The sequence below is a fragment of the Brassica napus genome, chromosome C4 (genome assembly GCF_020379485.1).
Source record: "Brassica napus cultivar Da-Ae chromosome C4, Da-Ae, whole genome shotgun sequence".
Classification (NCBI taxonomy): Eukaryota; Viridiplantae; Streptophyta; class Magnoliopsida; order Brassicales; family Brassicaceae; genus Brassica; species Brassica napus.
Window position 1 is genome coordinate 62516823 of NC_063447.1, and position 18544 is coordinate 62535366.

At 37.1% G+C, this 18544-nt stretch overlaps 3 protein-coding genes across 3 annotated transcripts; 1 reads left to right on the forward strand and 2 right to left on the reverse strand.

Annotated features, from left to right (window-relative positions):
* The first annotated feature begins 831 nt into the window (after positions 1-831).
* Positions 832-1624, forward strand: LOC106391979. The gene has a single exon (XM_013832739.3). It carries the CDS (start codon positions 1055-1057, stop codon positions 1532-1534), a length of 480 nt encoding a protein of 159 aa, XP_013688193.1. The 5' UTR covers positions 832-1054; the 3' UTR covers positions 1535-1624.
* Positions 1625-2116: 492 nt separating this feature from the next.
* On the reverse strand, positions 2117-5108 carry LOC111205518 (DEAD-box ATP-dependent RNA helicase 12-like). The gene is made up of 3 exons (XM_022701484.2): positions 2912-5108; positions 2592-2830; positions 2117-2361 (listed from the first exon to the last, which is right to left on the reverse strand). Exons 1-3 carry the CDS (start codon positions 3012-3014, stop codon positions 2293-2295), a joined length of 411 nt encoding a protein of 136 aa, XP_022557205.2. The 5' UTR covers positions 3015-5108; the 3' UTR covers positions 2117-2292.
* Positions 5109-15545: 10437 nt separating this feature from the next.
* On the reverse strand, positions 15546-18195 carry LOC106395723 (NAC domain-containing protein 43). Its single transcript, XM_013836101.3, has 3 exons — positions 17876-18195; positions 17270-17556; positions 15546-16415 (listed from the first exon to the last, which is right to left on the reverse strand). Exons 1-3 carry the CDS (start codon positions 18060-18062, stop codon positions 15795-15797), a joined length of 1095 nt encoding a protein of 364 aa, XP_013691555.1. The 5' UTR covers positions 18063-18195; the 3' UTR covers positions 15546-15794.
* Positions 18196-18544: the final 349 nt, after the last annotated feature.

Here is an 18544-nt window from a genome sequence, read left to right on the forward strand (position 1 = left end):
TTTTCTCATGCTATTTTCTAAAAATTGTAGTCTTGGTTCATTCATACCGACTTCGAGCGATGTATTTTTTTTTTTTGTAAACTTTCGAGCGATGTTTTTGAGCTAGGTTCATCTAAATTGAATAGAAAACATAAGTCTTTGACCAATATACTTGTGAGATCTTACTTCGTATCTGAGAGAAAATCCAACTCTATTCCATAAACACATAGCCATTCTCTGTTTCATAATCAACTTATGAAAGTTCGTTCTGAGATTAAAAAAACCATAAACATTTTACTAAAATTTTAATAGTTTTCTATTTTAACAATTTAGAGATTATCTGACGTGAAAAAATTGGGACCATGTTTTATTAAGCTGTGTCCCAAACCGGCCATAAAAGTATAAACATAGGCGTATATGTTCATGTTAGGATTCTTTCTTTATTTTATGGTTAAATTCACCATTGCCCTTATGAAACACTCCTCTCATATGTGGTCTAACTGCATCGGGTAAACTCGTTTCCTCCTGAGTAGCAAATAGGCCATTCAGAACTTGGTTTCAGTATAGTAGACGAGTTGTTTCAGCCGTCTCTTTCTTCCAAGCATCACTGCAGTCTCAATTCAGATTAAATTGATTATAAAAAATAAAAACTGTATGATATCAAATCCCTGGCTATTTGGATCATCAGCGGAGTTGACTTGGGGTCTTAGAGATTTGGATATATATAAATTTACTACAAGTATTAAATGAATGATACGTCAATAATTTACTATGCATATCTTTTCTAAATAAATCTTCAATAAATATTTAGTTTTGCTATAGTTAAACTTTTATCCTATAACTTTGCTATAGTTTAATTCATTTATTTACAGTTTTCTTAGTTACAAACACCTTTGTTGGGCTGTTTAAAACTCATTCTATTTTCTTTTTAATCGTATGTAACAACTAAATTCCATTAAATGCCAATAGATTAATGGGCCTTATTTAAAAACCCAATACGCTACTGATTATCTCAGTATATGTGTGGATGATTCTCAACCACCTCAAAGAACGTAGCTAAGGATCCTGAGCTACGATGTGGACCGTGAAACCGGCGCCGATCCCGGTTCAGTTTTCCAGGGGACTAACCGGATCAAACTCCGTCGGCTATTCGCATCCTCCGCCGCGTAATGGCGACGGAATTCACCGTCGTAACATCCCGAGGAAATCACAAACATCCGAATCAGAGTCCGTCGGTGGTTTAGGCCAACGAATCCTCCTCCGGTCCGAAGCATCGAACCCGAACAAACCGGTTCCAAAGGAGAAGGAGATTAGTGGGTCAGACGTGCTCTTGGCGATTCAGAGAGCGACAGCTCAGAGAAAGAGATCAAACGCCGATAAAAGCAAGAAGACGAAGATAGGAGGTGCGGAGCTGTCATCCACTGCGGGAGAGTCCACCGGAGATAACGGTGTTGATTACAGTAGCGTGAGGTCGTTAATGATCAAGAACGATTGGGGACACAGATTACACGAGTTCGAGAAGCTTCTCAAAGAGTTTCAAGACATGGAGCTTTGACAAACATTCACTTGTAATATTTTCTTCGACGATAGTACTATGAAACAATTATTGTATGACCAAGCACAACGAAGTTATTTTATTACAGTACATGTAGTTTTTATTTTCTTTTTTATCAAATCACAGTACATGTAGTTATTACAACAACATAAAGCAACAACTAGTCATGTAATAACAACGATTGGGCTTTCTGATGTACGAAGGAACAATTAGTTTAGACGAATAGCATAAACAAATGGCAGTACAATTATCATATCAATTAGTTTATGGTCTAATGGGCCAGTCCTAAAATACTTAGGCCTGCACTAACAATAGTCGAAGTAATTTGATAGATAAAGCCATTTAACTCTAAATCTTTTAATGTATGTGGTCACATGGTCTGATCTAATATTGGTTAGGGATTGAATGGTCAGATGATCTAGTAACAGAACCGGCAAAGCCACCTTACCTGGTTAGAGCATCATTATCCCTAGAGATCCATTAAGAGTCTCTTAATTAATTTTTAATACTATTTAAGTAGTAAATTTGGTTAAGAGACTTAGTTAACAACTTTCAATTTTTATGTCCTCCATTGCAAGTCTCTTATTTAAGGGTTCTTAAAAAAAATTATGATAAAACAACACATCAATGAGAATAAACTTTGGTATATCTTCACAATGCAAGTAATGACACACCATAATCAATAACAAAAACAACAAAAGAAGAACATGTAACATGAAACAGAACATGTGCATACTCACATTGTAAACTGTTGAGTATCAAGAGGATAGTCGGCCTGGAACTCCGCAGACAAAAGCTTGGAACTCTGCAGACAAAAGCTTGTCGGCCTGGTAAGATAGTTTGTAAAGAGTTAAAAACTTTGAAGCTTATGGCACAATAAAACAACTTCTATTTAAAACTTTAAAACTGACTACAGAAAGTGGTAAGTATAGCAATGCATTTTATATAAAGTAGAATGCAATCAATCAGAAAACTTATTTTTAGCAGTAATCCTACAGTTTTTTCATCACTCTTTTAGCAATAAATCACAAAACGAAGATATAGTACAAGAGCTCACCTCATCCATCACAAGCATCGTGCAGTCTTTCAAAACACACACTCCCTTTTTGGTAAGATCCAATATTCTTCCGGGAGTTCCAACGAGCAGATGTACATGTTGATGTAACCGCTTGATATCATCTCTCAGACTGGTACCGCCAGTGGTGACCATAACATGGATGTTCAAGTATTTGGAAAGCTCCTTGCAAACCTGTGAAGTCTGAAGAGCCAGCTCTCGCATTGGAACTAGAATCATGGCTGTATAAAAAATAAACACAGTCAAGACTATAACTATATTTGTTCTCAAATACATGAGTTCCTAACAATAAACCAGCATACCTTGAATAACATTGGTATTTGGATCAATTTTCTCAAGAACTGGAATGCAGAAGGCACCAGTCTGATAACGAGTATCAGGAGGTGGGACCCTCAACGTTGCCATCCAATCTTGGCCGCCACTGAGAGTAACAGAGCCACTGAATCTATCAGCACAATAGATATATCAGCTTCACCTTTCTAATCCAATCAATTCATAAAAAGGTCTGAAGATCAAAACACATCAAACTTGAGGTAATTAACCAGTGGTTTAACAAAACACAACAATATCGCAAAACCACATTATTAAAACAAGTTGTTTCACTACAATGATCCTATGATCTACAATCCAAGACCAAGCAGGCACAGATCGAAGCATATCAAATCAATTTTCGGCCAATCAACAATCAATTTAGTCCATAAAAGAAGGTACATAAAAGAACGTACCTGATTTGGGTCACTGTCAGAGTTGCATAGAGGAGGCTGAGTTCCAGGTTCTCTTTCCTGATAACAATCGTTTGTCCAAGAAGAAGAAGGGTGAGAAACCCAATTGCGACGAGTGAGAAGAAGGTGATGACGATGAAGGTCGGGACGGAGGAAGATTGCACAGAGAGATTGATCAGGACGGAGGAGGCGTTGGGGAGTGATCGGAGCTCGGAAATCGTAAGGCGGAGAGGTGAAGCGTGGAGACGGAGGGTGGAGATGTACATGGGAAGAGAGTACCTCATGTCGAGGTCAAAAAGCATGGCGTCGGAGAGGAGATCGAAGAGGATATCGGAGGTGGTGATGGCTTTTGAGAGATTGATTTTGTTGGAGATTTGACACGTGTACATTAAGAAACGTCCCTTGCTTCCCCTAAATAAGATACGTCTTTTGTTTTTTTTTTCCAACTAGTTTTATTAAAAAGCCAAGCCCAAGAAACATATCCAGTACAAAGCCCACACTATTAAAACGAAAAGCTAAAAGCCCAAAACCAATGGGCACACAAGCGGAAAGAAAATGGACCAGGCCCAAACTTCTAAAGATCAACTTTACCGTCCCAAACGTCGACCCTTCGAGCACACGTGTCTAGATCTCAAATCCAGAGGACACACGTCACTCGATCTCTTCATCTTCTCAAACGCCGGCGACCTCAACGGCGTTTCACCGGATTCACCCCAACACCATCATCATTCATCGATTCCGGAACACACCAGAACCCATGACCTCTAACCATCTTCACCGCAACCGCCTTAACTCATGTGTATTCTTTATCGGAGATAATCAATCGCCAGAACGAGATCTCATCCGTCACCGTTCGAGCACACACCAGAGCAAAAACATTGTGCAGACTATAACCACCTTTCACCGGAGAGCTTCTCTCGTCCTACGACGAGAGCTCATCCACCGAATCCCAACCGACGCCGCATGAACAAAAAAAACGAAACCACACCCTAAAACAGATGTAGGGAACCAAAAGCCAAAGAGACAAGGCAAGGAAAACCTTCACCCCTCGGTAGCAAAGCCCGAGACGATTGGATCTATAAAAGCCTCCACTTTCCCGGAGTCTTAGCCGGCAGCGCGGAGCTGAGGGAGCCTCCACCCCCCGTAAGCTTAGTCGGCGACTATGGAGCTATAAAAGCCTCCGTATCCCGGAGCAAACGCTGAACTCAAAAGCTGGCTGTCACATCGATCCACCGTCCTACATCTTCCCCGTAAGACCAGAGAAAGAGGAGTTACCGCCGTTCAAAGCACACCACGAGCGGGGCCTTTCCCGGAGCAAAACCCTAGCCCAGATCCGCAAGTATATCGGAGAGAGACCACAGATCGGAGCACACAGTCAGAGGACTGAACTTAAATGACCAAAAGGGAGCCACCGGCGCCGGCACGCGCTCGGACGCACCACCGGACGCCGGGGTTGCCTTCACACGCGTTCTCTCTCTTCTCTCTCTTAACACAGTTTAGGTTCAGTTTGATGTCTTTTGTTTTAATATGTATTTTTGATTTTGTTTTAAATCAAAATTAATTTAAGAGACCGGTTAAAAACTTGGGATAATGATGTTCTTATGTAGAATAGTTTAGTTTACTTGGGTCATTTTTTTTTCCGACAAAACTTAGGTCATATATTCTCCATCGTTTTATCTTGTTTTCCGTACTGGCCCATTTTCGATCATTTTACTTTCAAAATCTTAAGTTTTACTTTGTTTTGACCTCAAAAACTATTCTACATTGTCAGTATTTAACAGATCTTTTTCTCTTTACCTTTAGAGCTTTCACCGTTCTCATTTTGTGATTGTGGTCCTTATTTGTTGACTTATATATTAAAGAATCATAAAAACACTATTCTTGAAGTATTTTTGGATTTTTCTCTCTAAAATATCAAAACCCATAAACAAAAAGAATAATATTTATATAAAAACAATTTTATAAAATTTATGGATCAACAACCCCTAGACAAATCATGTGATATTGTATTTCGAATACACGAGAGCTTACCAATTAAAATTTCAAACTAGTTCCATAAAGTGGACATATTAAAGCTCAAAGAAAAATAGCTTCTGACCCATTTTTATCATCTGGAATATTTGACTGAGCACAAAAATACACCGAAGATTACATAGCCGGCAGAAAGAAAGAAAACAATTTCTTCGGAAATCAAGATTACAACCCAAACTTCTGACCCAATTATAATCACTTCAAAATGATGTGAATTTGAATTCAAAAAGGAGAAAACTAAACTAAGATTCCAGTCACCTTTTATTGATTTATTTCTTAATTTTCACATTTGAATCACGAATATTAGACTCTCATCGTTCGTCGGATATAAAAAGAGTCTTACATAATACATATTATCTGACCAGTTTTGATTTCAGTCGATATATAATCAATTTATTATGCCGATGGATGTCAGAGAGAAATGGTACAGTTCGTTGATTTTTTTTTTAAACATTGGATTTTTTTTAACCACAAACATTGGACTTTTTAACCACAAACATTGGATATTTCATGTGGCAGCTACATATTTCAGAATAAATTAGTTTGAGATTTCGTTCATGTGCATCTTATATATTAAAACAGAAGTCACAACCTTGATTCATATGTGATTTTAAAAAAAATAGACCTAATGGACCAATTCTTAAAAAGTCATGTTATTTTTAATCTCTAATCTTATCATTTAAATTTTGGGTCTACCAGAAATTTTTATTGGACTATCAATAAATGGATTTAAACAATAGATGATCCATTGGATTTATAGATATAAATTAAATATATATAATTTAATGTTGTAATACTATACCTCCGTATGTTAATAATTTAAATATTTGTCGCTATTAACTTTTAAAATTATAAAGATTTTTTTAAATAACAAAAATCATATTATCTAACAATGATTAATCTTTAATACCTTAAACCAACGAAAATAAATTTTAAACTATATAGTTTATTTTAAAAATTAAACAAAGACTAAATGTTTAATTATTTACTCGATAATATAAATCTATGAAGCAAAAAGTTTAGTTTTTTAAAAACTTTCTAAATTTATGAAATGTTACAATATTTTTGAATATGACAATAAAACAATATTTTACTAATCTTTATATATATAGTTACGATTTTAATAATGAAATAATAATCCGAAAATATATATATAGAAAAAGATACAACATGTGAAAGTTTGAAACAATCTATTCAATGAAAAAATATACCGTAAACTTATTATGTTTTAAAAATTGATAGACACATATATATTATTATATATACCAATTTAGAATTGAAAACAAAATGTTTATCTAAAAATAAATGAAAACAAAAACCCGTATGGTTGTGCGGCTCGAGATCTAGTTGTTTGTTACGAAAGCAACTCATTCCAAGGTTATTAATTTGGAGGTTATTGAGTTGGCTATCTCTTTCTAATACAAATGATTTTAGATTTTTTTCCCTCCATAATCCTTGTGGGTTAGTTAAGGATAAGATTGATGTATGATTAATGGTAAGAAATTGATAAAGGTAAAATGAGCAAATGGTTGATCAGCGATACAAACTAAAGGACAGTGAATAAATAGAAAGGACCAACACAAAATATTTTAATATACCTTGAGATAATTATTCTCGAAATTCGTTAGTGTTAAACCTATTCTATTAAAACTGAGTTCAAAATAATACTAGTATATTTTTAAGTTCTTCCAGATTTTAATTTTCTTTTTGATTAATTCTAACAAATTCATTTATTATTTTTATTTAAGTGTTTAATTACATCTTCTACTTTCTTTTTTTATTTTTGCAAACTATTTTATTAATTGTATTTACCATAATAATTCGATGTCATTTATTTTACGTATTAACCATAATAATTTCACGTGTTTAAATAAAAATTTTTCATTAGTGACAAGAATTGAAACTGGTTAACAAAATTATTTTTATTCGTTTACATAATTAGTTAGACATGGACATTCATGTATACGTTCGGATACAGATCGACTTTTACGGGTATTGAATTTTAGATTTTAAAATTGAACTATATTCGGGTATTATAAATTTTTGGACATAGTTCGAGTTGGATTCTTTCGGGTCCGGATAAGTTTGTAGGAACCTAAAACTATCTAAATAACATATATATTTAAAAATGTAACTAAACAATTTATAAAAAAATAAAAATCAAACATGCACGGGCGTACGTGTCAAAACGCTAGTAAAGTTTTAAGTTAAAGCTCAGTTCACATAAAGAAGTAACTAAAAAGAGGAAAATAAGAGATGATTGAAAGACGTGGTTGAAAAGCTGAACAGCTCACGGCGACTTTAAGGGCGATTGAGTGAACAGTTCCTCAGCAATAATTCACGTCGACTTTTTTCAACAGCTCCGGCGCGACACTCTCCATCGGTACCATTCAACGCGTTCGAGACGAGGCGACAAGGAAGACAAGATCGTGTTCTGTTCGTGATGAGATCGCCCTGTTGACTTCGCTACCCCGGTGAAGAAGACGACGACCCAAGCTCCACCACAGACCATCGATCCAAAGCTCGTGCGCTCACCACTCAGAGCTCGGAGTGATGGGTTCCTCACCACCGCCTGTTGACCCCGTTCTACAGTCCCCGGTGAAATCCTACTCCCAAGCTGCTACTCAAAGTTCACGTGATCTAGAAGGAAAACTAATAAACGTTATGCGTTTCTCACCGGTGGTGGATATACAAGGAGGTGTAGCATCTGTTGACCTGCCAGAAGAACTTCTCACTGAATCCAAACCTTTGTGGTCTGCATTTGTTGTTGGACACTTCATGGGGGATGCTCCACACATCGGAAAAGTCCACGCCATAGTAAACCGCATCTGGTCATTCCCGGATAGATCAACAAAGATAAATGCTCACTTCATCAGTCCACATACGGGTCTCTTCCGCATTGATAACCAGCACCTGAAGGAGAGAGTCTTGAAGAGAACTTTTTGGCATATCGCGGATATACCTATTGTGGTACGAGGATGGTGTCCTAAAACTGCCTCTGCGCCACCTGATCTTACGGCTATTCCGCTATGGGTGGATCTCCAAGGGGTCCCGGACCACCTGTTCTCCGACACTGGTCTTGCCTTCTTTGGGGACACAATCGGCCGTACCGTCAAGCTTCACCCTAATACGGAACGATGCGTCCGTCTTGACGTTGCGCGTTTACTCGTGGTTATGAACCTAGAGGAACCTATACCTTCGACTATAAATGTCAGAGGATCTGGAGAGACAATCACTGTCAGCTACCCGTGGTTACCCCCACGATGCCTTGGATGTCAGTTATGGGGTCACACTGATAAAACATGCTCCAAGAATAAGCACATCAAAGATAAAACAGAAGGTGCTAAAGAAAAAGAAAAGGATCCCGTGGGTTCTGATACGGAGGCTCCTCTGACCAACTCGGCCAGGGAAACAGAGGTCTCAAAAAGTATTGACACTGACAAACCTGTGCAGGAGGTGGAGAACGTGGAAAAGACGGAAACTACAATAGACAAGGAGCATACCGAAAAAGACGGTAACATTAGCGTATCGGATAAGGAAGCGGGTAATAATGGTGTTTCTGAGAACGAAGAACCATGGCTTATGGTCCCACTGAGCTCGCCTTCTGGGACTCGGAAACTTGAAAAGCCGGAAACAAGTAAGGTGCCTGAAGATCAAAGCAAAACCTCACCGTCCCGTTTCCATTTGCTACGCAAGGAGCTTGAGGAGGGTGAAATGGAAGATGAAGACGAAAGTGCAAGCTCCGAGGAGGAAAGCTCAGTCGAAATAAGGGAAACACTTGAGAAGAGGAAACAATTGGAGAAGGAAAAGTCTGGTAAGAACAAGAAGACCCAGAAAAAAAACCAAAACACAACAGCGGGGAACAAAAAAGATCAATCCAAAGGTTCAAAGAACAAGCAAAACAATTATGTCTCCTCGCGGAGACACTAATGATATGATATCGTTATTTGCGTGGAACACAAGGGGCTTCAACAAAATGCGCAAACAAACGGCTCTATGTTCTTGGATTAAATCTACGAAACCTTCCTTCGGATGCCTTGTCGAAACTCGGGTACGAGAAGAAAATAGTGTATCTATCCTAAACTCTGCTCTTCCTCACTGGAATTTCATTACAAACTATGAACACCACTATCTTGGAAAAATATGGGTCTGTTGGGCAGGAAACATCTCCGTTAACCTTCTGTTTAAGAGTGACCAATGCATCACCGTGTGGGTAACCTCGGAAAGTGGGGAGAAATTTTTGTGCTCATGTGTTTATGCCTCCAACTTTGCTGCCGCCAGACAGCACCTCTGGGATGAATTGGCTTACATAAAGGCACGGTATGTACTACCTGCAGTCCCATGGATTGTGATGGGTGACTTCAACGAAACGCTAGCTTCCTCAGAGCACTCAAGGGGATCCCTTTCAAACGCAGGCCTCCGGGGGATGCAAGCTTTCCAGTCTGCGGTTGCACACTGCAACCTCACCGACCTCACTTCAATTGGTCCTACATTCACTTGGACCAATAAGCAAAAAGAGAAACCGATCGCAAAGAAACTGGATCGAGTTCTTGTCAATGACCACTGGTTGCACCAATTTCCGCAATCTTATGGAAGTGTGGAGCCTTCGGGCGTCTCAGATCATACACGTTACTGGGTTAGGCTAAACACTACCGCGATGGGGAAGAAGCGACCTTTCAAGTTTTTCAACTTTCTGGCCGATCATCCGGATTTTTTGGATACAGTTGCTGCGTCTTAGAACTCCACCGAACAGATCTTCCACTCCACGTCGGCGCTATTCAGATTCCACAAAAAGCTGAAACTTCTCAAACCCCTACTGCGGAGACTCAATCAAAACAGATTCGGTAACATACCAAAAAGAACTCAAAATGCTTTTGAGAAACTTTGCGAGAAACAAAGGTCAGCATTGCAGGACCCTACGGAAGCATCATTTACGGAGGCTGCAGATGCCATGAACGACTGGAACCATTGGGCATCGATAGAGGAAAGTTTTCTGCGTCAGAAATCAAGAATCACGTGGCTGCAACAGGGCGATCAGAATTCCTTATTCTTCTTCAAAATTGTCCAGGGTAGAACATCCTACAACATGATACGACAGCTCACCTTACCTTCTGGCGAGGTAATCACTGACCTCCACAAGATCAAGGGAATTGCGGCATCACACTTCGAAAATTTCCTCAACCAATCCCCCCCAAACGGTAGCGTTGACAAACTCAGCCCAACTAACTGACCTTTTGGATTTCAGATGCCCGGATCACACAGCACAGCTACTTACTCATCCTATTTCTGAAGCTGAGATTCGCAATGTATTGTTCTCCATGCCTTCTAGCAAGGCTCCGGGGCCAGACGGTTTTCCAGCTGATTTTTACAGAGCTTCATGGGATATCATAAAGAAAGACTTCATCATTGCAGTACAGTCCTTCTTCATGTTTGGTTTTCTTCCTCGAGGGGTCAACGCAACCATACTAACGCTTATACCTAAACATGGGGATGCAAGGGAGATAAAAGATTACAGACCAATAAGTTGCTGCAACATTTTATATAAAGTGATCTCCAAAATTCTTGCAAACAGATTAAAGGTGCTACTACCGGAGCTGATAGAACCGAATCAGTGCGCTTTTGTCAAAGGTCGTCTCCTGCTCGAAAATGTCTTGCTTGCTACGGAACTCGTCAAGAACTATCACAAGGAATCAATACAGCCACGAAGCGTCCTCAAGCTGGATATTTCAAAGGCTTTCGACTCTGTAAACTGGGTCTTCATCACGAGTACACTTCGAGCATTGGGTATCCCGGAAATGTTCATTCACTGGATCCACACATGTCTATCCACTGCCACATTCTCTGTTTCTGTTAATGGTGAACTGGAGGGTTTTTTTGGAAGTGAGCGTGGCTTGCGACAAGGATGCGCTCTGTCTCCGTATCTGTTCGTCATTGCCGTAAATGTATTGTCACGAATGTTAAACAAGGGAGCTCTCTCTCAGCGATTTGGGTTCCATCCTCAATGCAGGAAGGTAAATCTTACTCACCTGAGTTTTGCGGATGATCTTATGATTTTCACAGATGGTGCAGTGGAGTCCCTTAAGGGGATACTCGAAATTCTAACTGAGTTTGAAGGTCTCTCCGGTCTGGTTATAAACCCGGCAAAATCCTCTATCTTCATGGCTGGCCGGATTAGACAGGAGTTCAAGGACGAGGCTCATAGACTAGGTATTCCTACTGATTCCCTACCGGTGTGATATCTAGGACTGCCACTCACAACGAAAACAATGACCAAAGCAGACTACGAGCCACTCATTGATCAGATTCGTACTCGAATGGTTTCTTGGTCAAGTAGATGCCTCTCATATGCGGGACGGTTACAACTTGTAAAAACGGTCATTGGGAGCATTACAAATTTCTGGTGCTCGGTTTTTCGACTACCAAAGACCTGTCTCAATACAATCGAGGGGATGTGTGCGGATTTTCTATGGTCTGGATCACCGATTACACACACAAAGGCAAAGGTTGCGTGGGAGGATATTTGCCGACCAAAAGATGAGGGCGGTTTGGGTATTAGACGACTAACGGATACTTCAAGGGTCTTCGCTCTAAGTTTGATTTGGAGGTTACTCACAAACTCTGGTTCTATGTGGGTGGCTTGGACGAAGACTTACTTGCTAAACACTCATAGTTTCTGGGATACCAAAGGCAACCACGCAGGATCTTGGATTTGGCGAAAACTCCTGAAGCTCAGGGACCAAGCGGCACCTTTCATGAAATCGGAGATAGGAAATGGTAAGGGTACCCTATTCTGGTATGACAACTGGTTACCGGTGGGTAGACTTATTGACATTGTAGGTGCTTTAGGAACGCAAGTGTTAGGCATCTCCCGCTATGCAACCGTCTCAGACGCTGCCTCTGGGGGACAATGGAACATACGTCGGTGTCGAGGCTATCACCTACGGGCGATGATAGCCTGCATCAACTCTGTTCCAGCTCCAGCGGAGGATGCGGATGAGGATAGGACTCTATGGCGTCACGGAGATGGGGAATACAAAGAGAAATTTTCGAGCACCGAAACATGGGAGCAATTACGGGGTTCATACCCCAAATTACAATGGTGTAAAGTTGTTTGGTTCCGACAAAGCATCCCACGTTTTTCTTTCATCACTTGGTTGGCTTTTAAGGATAGGTTGGCGACAGGAGCGAGAACAAGAGCTTGGGGTATTGTTCAACCTTGCCTCCTATGTGGAGAACCTGACGAAACTCGCGACCACCTATTCTTCGCATGCCCTTTTTCCTTTACGGTTTGGCTCGACCTGGTGGAGTTCATACTGGGACCAAATGCAAATCCTGACTGGACAACAACTATCACCTCCATCACCTCTAATCGAAGGAAAGAGACGGACAGATGCTTGTTGAAGCTTGCCCTCCAGGCAAGCATTCATAGCATATGGCGTGAGCGGAATAGCAGGAGACACAACAACAATCCTACAAGCACTGGGCAGTTGGTTCACTACATCGACAAAATAATTAAAAACAGGTTATCTTCCCTCAGGCAAAGAAATCCTACCTTCTATGCCGAAACAATGCAGAGATGGTTCGAAAGGACATCTTGATCGCAATTTTTAAAAACTTTCTTTATCCATATTATGTTTCATGTTTCATATGATGAATTGTGTTTCCTTTGAAAGCAAAAACTAAAGTTGCCTGTAATTTTTTTTTTTTTGTTAATCAATTTGAAAATTCAACAAAAAATAAAAATAAAAGCATAACTTAATCAAAAGGCTTTGATAAGATCAGAGATTAGAAAGTGAAACTTTATGGGTTAATTTTTGTCGGCAAATTCATTCTGTTCGGACTTACCTTTTTGAAGCGATTTTAGCTTCCATTGTCGCGGTCGGAAAAGATGGAATGTTATAATCATCGTTTGCATGCTAGTGTGTTTCCATGTATTTAAGGTGAAACATACATCATATATAACTTTATTTTCTTTCTCTGACCTCGCCTTTGCTGGGGTTGAAGAAAGAAGTATAATCAGCACTCAGCAGATGAAAGTTTCAAAACCAACGAATGAGTTACTCCGTTTATTGAAATTTGAAAAGTTTTATCTTATGGATACTTTCTTGATGGCGTAGGTTAAGGTCTACTTCTTATTTAACTTCTGTTTATAATGCCCTGGACACGTGCATGGTAATTTTCGATTCTATAACATCGAATTTATAGCATTACAAACTAGGAAAATATTATGAACGTTCAAGTTTCGATTCCATAACATCAAATTTATATGCATACAAGCTAGGAAAATAATATGAACGTTCCACCCAACACATCAATGATAGTGGAATATATGTGACTTTTGAGTCACATTGTTGAAATTTGCTGCCCATATAAGTTATGACATGCCTTTTACTATAGTAAGTAATCTTCCAATTCCTAATCAATGATATGTTTCTGTGTATAATATTAATTATGACGTTATGGAGTAATTGTCAACTTCTTGGACAGATGCATGATCTTTCTATAGACCCATTCCTTAAAAATTGGTATTTAAAAGATTAATTATATGACAAAAAGAAGAAGAAAGGAAATTTCATTAACTAGCTAATTGAAGGAGGACAATTCACATATTAATTATATTATCTCCAAGTGTCGGGTTTGTAGAATATGTCTTTTTGTGGTTTAATGTGTAGAAGCAAATATTATTGCAGATGTAATGTTTATTGAAATTAAACATTACTTTTAAAATAATAAATTTTTAATGAATACTAATACTAAATAATTAAAGTTTTGAATATTACGAAAGAATATCATATCATCTACCATTATATCCAAAAATCAGATCCAAACAAAAATAATTATATAAACTGCTAAGATAAAATAAAATCAGTTCTTAGTGATACTCCCTCTGTTCTTAAAAAATCCATATTCTAGTTTTTTCACACATTTTAATAAAACACATTAAATTTGCATAATTTTTTGTGTTTATCTTCTTTCCACAATTTTAAACCAATAAAAATTAATTAGTGCAATTAAAATTTTTGAAGTTTGCAATTAGTTAATAAAACATGCATTAAAAATGTAAAAATAAATTTTTTAGAAACAAAAATTTTTTCTAGAATATGTATTTTTAAGGAACGGAGGGAGTATTACGGAAGATAAGAGATCAAAAATCAGAAAATTGTTTTATTGATCAAACAACAATGGTACAATGTTTTGGGATAACATTCCTAATTCTACCCACTTGATTGTAGTAGAAATAGGTCGAATGTCTTAATCTGCATTCTTAGGATTTTGATCTTTTTGTCCAAAAAGGGATTTCGGTCTTATATTTATAGTATATAGTCGGTGTATTTCTTAAGATTAGAATATATTCGTTTATATCCACAGATATTAAAGATTTATTTTATTCAAAATATTTATTTTATCCTTAAATATAAGTTTTCTTTCTTACTCCGTACGTAGGTTTTATAGATGCTTCATGGAATCATGGCCCATAAATTGGTGGTTGGCATATTCTCAACAATTTGTTTTGTACGTACAAAAACAATTTTTTAAGCAGTTTTTATATAGAAGACTTGCTTATATAAACTTAATCGTTTTTAGGTATTATATTTTCTTAGCTAAATAATTTGGTTGCACATGTGTGTAATGGTACATTGTTATAGTCAAGACTCAAGACGAAGAATAATAGGCTACCTTATCTTCAGTATACCGCATCACTCGGTACTATAGTTTAACGATTAATAGATAACTAGGTTAAGATCTGCGGAATGAATATTATATATAAATTATTTTTACGTATTATATATAATTTTACATATTATAAACTAATAAATATATATTAAATATAAAAATTCAACAACTATTACGTATATTATCAAATTGATGTGAATACATAAATAAATATTGTATTAATCCAAGCAAACACTTTTTATTTTATATGATCTATAATTAAATTTAAATAATATTAACATAGATATATAGTATATTTTTAATATTGATATTTATTAAATAATTGTTTTTATTCATATTATTTTTTGATCATTTGTATCTTTTTTTAATAAAAACTTTGAATCACTGATACAAAATTTTTCATTGTGTGATGTTTAATAGGTTTTGTAATTTATAATTTTTAAAAAAAAATTAATGCAAAGTTTATTACAATCTGTTTATTTAATCTTCTAGAAGCAAAACCAACAAGTAAATCAATGGAAGACATTTTGATTGATGATATTGATACATAATGCTAACCCCATCTATAACGAAATCTCTCTTTTTTGAGATCTTTATTCTCCTTTCATCTATTTTACAATATTTCACATAACCACTGTAATTATCACAAATTTGACTTCTTTTTTTAATGTCTCAACAACTATATGGTATGATTATATCTTTCTACACAAATGTGAAATGTCTTCTCTGTGTGTGTCTCGCTTTCCCTCCCTTTCACTTATCCACTACCGTTAGACACGTGGAAAAATGGGCCAGACGATGATGATAGAGATGACGTTGTCGTGTTCCATAGCTCCAACTCCGCTGGATGTTCCTGCGATAACCCATCGTGGTACGAACTGGACCGGTTTAGGCTTGGGCATGGAGATCGGAGGGAAGGTAAAGCGAGGTGATCTTGATCCGCGTGGCTCTCATCGACGGCTGAGATCGAGGGTCCGTTTAGCTGCGAGGCCACAAGCCGGTCTAAAGCGGACCAGCTAGAAACGAAGCGAGTGTCGATCACGTTGCTGATCTGGATAACATGATTTGTGTCGGGGGAGCTGACGTGGCAGTTGTTGTTGAATGTTTGACTTTTAGGGCTCTCGAGGTTTGGGAGTTTCATGAGAGGGTCTAGATTTAGCTCTTCTTTACAAGATCGCCCCATAAGTTCTAGGAATTGCTCGAAACTATCATCGTTGAAGAACTGAGATGAGGACGACGTCCTCGCCATGTCTCCGCTGCCACTCAGGGAAGCTCCTCCGATGGGACTGTTTAGGGTTTTGTGAAGATTCTTCTTCTTGAAAATACGACACACCACCCATCCTTCGTCTTGTGATGCCTCCCCAATGATAGTCACCACCTTAAATATTCAAAATAAGATAAAATTATATCGTTTACAAAAAAAGATAAAATGATATCAGAGAAATTCATATTTTAGATCTCGTTTTCAAAGAGAGCTTGCTTATTCCCTTTAGGTCTCGCTTTGCTTGCAACGTGTGAGTCATGTTTTCTTAAGTTTTTCTTAATTATCAAAAGAAAACTGTATTAAAATAGTATTTTGTAATTTACGTATATAATATTTTATGTTTATATATCTTTGTAATTATAATTTAAACATAAACATATTTCTATAATATATATATATATATATATACAGATTACAGTTTTGATTAGTGTTCAAGAAAGAGGCCTAGGCGGTGCTTAAGGGTACACTTTATAAAACTATAGTGACTAACTTTTAAACTGCCTAAACAATTACATTATTGTAATAAAAATAATATTAGTTTATTATTCATAAATTATAATAATTAATATATTATAATATATAGTCTTATGATAATATAATATAAAATTTATCACTTGTAAATAATGATATTTAATATAAAATGCTATATTTATATATAATATATTGTTCTAAATTATAAATGCTTTAGCCGCTTAATTAATGTTCTAGGCATCTACTTAGTCGTTCTAGGCTCTAGGCGTTCACAGCCCGTTTAGCTCTAGCGCTTCTTTGAATACTGTTTTGATGATATTTCGAGTGGAAATCACAACAGTGCTTTATAGAAAATATTATTTTGACGAAAATATTAGTACAAGTAATTAGTAATATCTTTTATAGTGAGACTTAACAGTCTCACCATATTCAAGAGAGAAAAGTATATGATTGAATCAGATATATCATAATATAAACCGTATTAAATTGATACACACCTCATGAACGGTGACATCTTCAGGGGAAATAACGTTGTCTTCGAGTCTGTATTCATGCATGATCCAGTCAGATTTTTGGCCATGAGGAGCTCGGCCTTTGTAGAAAACAAGAGTCTTTCTCATCCCAATCCTACGGCCATTACTATATATGATCTTGTCGCGCCCCGTTGCTTTCCAAAATCCGACCGTCGTAGCTCGGTTAGTTCTCGTCCCCGTCGGATATTTTTTGTCCTTGTGGCTAAAGAAGTACCAGTCGTTTTGAGGCGTTGTTCCTATTTTACACATCTCTGCATAACGACAAAAACAATCAGAATAACTTTAACATAAATTATATAGTTAACCAACCTAGCCTATCTTGGATCTTTGTAGTAAATAACTAACTCCTAATATACAAGCAACAACAACGACTAAGTGAAGAGTCATATTCTCGTAAAAAGATACATGAGAACGTCATGTATCGAAAGAACTACATACAAGAAATCCATTTACATAGAAGTAAACTCATTCAAAACTGAAGGAAGAGAGACTGTGAAAAGGTTCATCTTTTTTTTTTTGGACAAAAGAATTTTCTTCATCTTATACAAAAAAAAAACTATGGAAATAAACCTTGAATATCCCAAGGCTCGAGCTTGTTGAGATCAACGTCGCGAATAACGTCGAGGTCGATCTTGATGCTATTTACTTTCTTCCGGAGATAATACTGCAACAGCTCTTCCTCGGTCGGGTGAAACCTAAACCCAGGAGGCACTTGAGATTGTCCGTTCACTGATATACTCATAGATTCCGACATCATGATCAACACAGATTTTAAGATTATCTAAATCAAGAATCAAGATCAAGAGAAAAGAGCATGTACTGTTTTTACAAAAACTTATTTGTAACTACCAATATGAAAGTTGGAGAATGAGAGAGCTAGAGGAGACTGAGTCAATATATATATGAGTATTGTTGTCTAAAATAAGATGCATGAGGAAAACACACGTGTCTGTTTGTACACTTTTTTTGTTTTCTTGATTAATAAATTCAACTCTTATTATACTTTTCCATTCTGTTTTCATTTATTAGTTTAAAATAAGAGTATGTCCAATGAAATTTTAGTTTTACATTTCACTGTTCAATAATAAATGATTATTGCACTTTTGTTTTCTTCTCAATTATTGTTTTGTTAATTATAGTTTTGCTATTTATTTCTTTGTTATTAGTTAATTAATTTACAAATTAAGAGACGAGCCTCTCTGTAAAGCAATTTGATTTCTCTTGTCTTTTTCAATAAAC

Bases quoted from the DNA above. Each gene is read 5' to 3' on its own strand.
- LOC111205518 (XM_022701484.2), bottom strand. From the start codon at position 3,014: ATGGCAACGTTGAGGGTCCCACCTCCTGATACTCGTTATCAGACTGGT. The intron at 2,831-2,911 runs GTATGCTGGTTT...TTTTTTATACAG, and splicing joins AAATACCAATGTTATTCAAG to CCATGATTCTAGTTCCAATG. The intron at 2,362-2,591 runs GTGAGCTCTTGT...CTATCTTACCAG, and splicing joins CGATGCTTGTGATGGATGAG to GCCGACAAGCTTTTGTCTGC.
- LOC106391979 (XM_013832739.3), top strand. From the start codon at position 1,055: ATGTGGACCGTGAAACCGGCGCCGATCCCGGTTCAGTTTTCCAGGGGA.
- LOC106395723 (XM_013836101.3), bottom strand. From the start codon at position 18,062: ATGATGTCGGAATCTATGAGTATATCAGTGAACGGACAATCTCAAGTG. The intron at 17,557-17,875 runs GTTTATTTCCAT...GTCGTTATGCAG, and splicing joins CGAGCCTTGGGATATTCAAG to AGATGTGTAAAATAGGAACA. The intron at 16,416-17,269 runs GTGTGTATCAAT...TGAATATTTAAG, and splicing joins AAGATGTCACCGTTCATGAG to GTGGTGACTATCATTGGGGA.